Genomic DNA, 3,887 nt, shown 5'->3' with positions numbered 1-3,887 from the left:
CATTTCTAGTAATTGTAGATGTAATTTTACGTATCTTACAGACACTCTGAAAACTGTAGCATTGGTGTTATAGAAATGTACATTATTTCTAAAGTCATTTCATTAAAGGTGAAAACTTAAAAAAAAAAATCATAATCCTGACCATGGTCTACTCTTAATAATAATGGCTAACAATTTTAATCAAAGACTCTATACAAAGCTTGGCGCCTATGGCTCAGGTGGCTAAGGCGCCAGCCACATACACCTGAGCTGGCGGGTTCAAATCCAGCCGAGGCCTGCCAAACAACAATGACGGCTGCAACCAAAAAACTAGCTGGGCATTGTGGCAGGCACCTGTAGTCCCACCTACTTGGGAGGTGGAGGCAGGAGAATCGCTTGGGCCCAGGAGTTTGGAGGTTGCTATGAGCTGTGATGCCACGGCACTCTACCCAGGGTGACAGCTTGAGGCTCTGTCTCAAGAAAAAAAAAAAAGTACTCTATACAAATACTGTGCTGAGTACATTACATCAATGTTTACTACTCCGTGAAATTGGCAGTATCCCCATCTCCATTTAATCCCAAAGCCTCTAGCCAAAATAAAGAGAATATAAGAAATAGTCTATTCTTTGAAGAAATAAAAGCCTAACTTCCAATAATATCTGTCACCAAAATGGGATTAATGTGATCCTCTATCTCTAGTGCTTTGGGCTACCTGCCAGTAACCAAAGTCAATCGACCCTAAGAGAAGATAGCATATTAGGCTTCAAATTATTTTTACAATTTTCTTTTTTTTGTAGAGACAGAGTCTCACCGTACCGCCCCTGGGTAGAGTGCCGTGGCGTCACACGGCTCACAGCAACCTCTAACTCTTGGGCTTAAGCGATTCTCTTGCCTCAGCCTCCCGAGCAGCTGGGACTACAGGCACCCGCCACAGCGCCCGGCTATTTTTTTGTTGTTGTTGTTGCAGTTTGGCCGGGGCTGGGTTTGAACCCGCCACCCTCAGCATATGGGGCTGGCGCCCTACTCACTGAGCCACAGGCGCCGCCCTATTTTTACAATTTTCAAATCATTGACTAGTATGTACTCATAAATAACCAGATCTGAGGATCCAAGATGACATGACCACAAGTTCTGAGAAACAACAGACCGTAGAAACAGAGTTCAGGAGAATCAGACAAATGTTCAAGGAGATACAAGATTGGGACCTTTGGCAGAGAACTGAAAACTACGAAAGTAAATTCTGGAACTGAAATACACCTTCACCAAAATATCACCTCAATGGAGATTGTATAGCTGATGAGAAAATTAGAAAACTAGTACATAAGTTAGAAGGAAATATCAAGGTGAAAAACACATGAAAGGATAGAAAATAGAGGAAAAAATCTGAGACACAGAGGGGACTATGAAGAGTTCTAATTCTTGTTATTGATGTCCCTGAGAGGAGAAAGTGGAGCAGTAGCAGTATTTAAAGACAAAATGACTAAGAATTTCCAAAACTGACCAAAGACATAAAGGTTGAAGAAAATCTCGAAGGATAAATAAAAAATAAATCACAGAGGTACTTAATGATAAAATTACTGAAATCCTAAAGACAAAGAGAATATGATACAAGCAGGCAGATGAATAAAAAGATGGATTGACCTTGAAACAGCAGCTGCAACAATGGAACCCACAAGATAATGGAATATCTCTCAAAGCAACATATGCTTTAAAAAAATGGAAAAGATGTATATTTAGACAAACCAAAACTGAAATATCATCATAAGCAGACTGCCCTAAATGATGAATACTAAAAAATGTTCTTTAAGTAGAGTCAAAATGAATCAAAGATACATGTTTTAATTTCTAGATTAATCACCAAATAAAAGAATAGTAAAAGAACATATAGCTATCATGCTAATGGCAAATAGGTAATAAAGCTAAGAAAGATGGCGCTGAAAGCGAAGAAGGAAGCTCCTGCCCCTCCCAAAGCCAAAGCCAAAGCAAAGGCATTGAAGGCCAAGAAGGCAGTGCTAAAAGGCATCCACAGCCACAAAAAAAAGAAGATCTGTACATCACCCACCTTCCAGTGGCCAAAGACTCTGAGACTCCGGAGGCAGCCCACATATCCTCGGAAGAGCACCCCCAGGAGAAACAAGCTTGACCACCATGCCATCATCAAGTTCCCCCTGACCACTGAGTCTGCCATGAAGAAGACAGAGGACAACAACACACTTGTGTTCATTGTGGATGTCAAAGCCAACAAGCACCAGATCAAACGGGCTGTGAAGAAGCTTTATGACATTGATGTGGCCAAGGTCAACACCCTGATCAGGCCTGATGGTGAGAGGAAGGCATATGTTCCTCTGGCTCCTGATTACGATGCTTTGGATGTTGCCAACAAAATTGGGATCATCTAAACCAAGTCCAGCTGGCCAATTCTAAATATATAACTTTTCACCGTAAAAAAAAAAGAGGAAGAAAGAACATAGGAAAGGTGAGACAAGAAGAAAATAAATACAGTAGAACCTCCCTAGTTAACCACCACCCTACATTGACCACCTCCTTAAGGTGACCTAATTTTCATAGATCAGATCTGTACCACATGTACGTATGCATATAGTAGGCCTAGATCCTGATGTTGACCACCTCTACATGTCAACCAATTGTTACAGTCCCTTGGATGATCAACTTAAGACTTTCTACTGTATTAACAAGGTAGATTTAAACCCAAAGATATCAGTAATTACCTTCAATGTAAAGGTACAAAATCTTCTGATTAAAATAGAAAAATTATCAAGAGGAATATTTAAAAACAGCAATATTCTGTTTTCAACATGTGTTAAGATATAGAAAGGTCAAAAGGAAGAAAATTTAAGATAATATATTATGCAAAAATAAAATTTTTGGTCATAATCCCAAATATGACATGGTATCTGATAAGTAGCTAGAAGCCACTTGTCAGTCATAAAATCAATTTCCACTAGTTGGGAATAATGGAAGAGTAAGAGATCACAAGTAACCCCAACTCATGATTAAACATGACAACAAATCTAGTCTCGGTATAAAACAAAATTCTATATTAAGCATTAAGCAAAGCCCAAGTGTGTAAAGACACCTGTCACAAATTAAAATTGATACTCACAATTTAGAGCACATTTTCCACTATGCCCACATCAGGACCAAACTATGTAACAAAAAGGATTGTCTTTAACTCTAGGGCAGAAGAAGGAACTAGTGGTTGAGGAAGACACAATGGTAGTTTCTAGGGCGCTGGCACTGTTCTGTTCCTTTTGTTGTTGTTGTTGTTCCCCAGGCCAGAGGGTAGTGGTATGATCACAGCTCACTGTTACCTCAAACTCCTGGTCCCAGTTGATCCTCCTGCCTTAGCCTCCTGAGTAGCTGGACTATAGGAGCATGGTACCACTGTTCAGCTAATTTTTTTTAATTTTTGGTAGAGACAGGGCAACCCTGTGTTGCCCAGGCTGTTCTCAAACTCCTTGCCTCAAGTAATCCACCCTTCCTGGCCTCACAAAGTGCTAGGATTATAAGTCTGGGCCATTGTGCCTGGCTCTGTTCTGTTCATCTAGATGGTAGTTGGGGTTCTCAATTATAACAATTAAGCTGTACTGTATGTTTAATATTTTATATATACTTAATATTTTATACAAATAAATACATAATTACATATTCGTACTAATATAAAAATATTCAATGTCACTAGCTTTTAAAAAAAACACAGCAGTCATTTTCTTGACTGCGCTCTTCTTTGCAAATACTAGAGGGGGATCAAGTTAGGCTAAGAGCCCCGGAGGTCATACTCACTGCCCTTGACTGCCCTGTCTAATTGCATCTTCCATCCTCATGACCACATTGACACCTCAAACTTCATCTCAATGAAGTCACGTCACATTGTTGAGTTTCTATGC

At 39.8% G+C, this 3,887-nt stretch overlaps 1 protein-coding gene across 1 annotated transcript; it reads left to right on the top strand.

The window, feature by feature from the left end:
- The first annotated feature begins 1,907 nt into the window (after positions 1-1,907).
- LOC128562562 (60S ribosomal protein L23a-like) lies at positions 1,908-2,410 on the top strand. Its single transcript, XM_053557630.1, has one exon. The coding sequence runs from the start codon at positions 1,908-1,910 to the stop codon at positions 2,376-2,378; it is 471 nt and encodes a 156-aa protein (XP_053413605.1). The 3' UTR covers positions 2,379-2,410.
- The last annotated feature ends 1,477 nt before the right edge of the window (positions 2,411-3,887 follow it).

This window comes from Nycticebus coucang, chromosome 12, assembly GCF_027406575.1.
Source record: "Nycticebus coucang isolate mNycCou1 chromosome 12, mNycCou1.pri, whole genome shotgun sequence".
NCBI classification, from domain to species: domain Eukaryota; kingdom Metazoa; phylum Chordata; class Mammalia; order Primates; family Lorisidae; genus Nycticebus; species Nycticebus coucang.
The sequence above is the reverse complement of the archived record's forward strand: the minus strand, read 5'-3'. Positions and strand labels throughout refer to the sequence as shown.

Bases quoted from the DNA above. Each gene is read 5' to 3' on its own strand.
- LOC128562562 (XM_053557630.1), top strand. From the start codon at position 1,908: ATGGCGCTGAAAGCGAAGAAGGAAGCTCCTGCCCCTCCCAAAGCCAAA.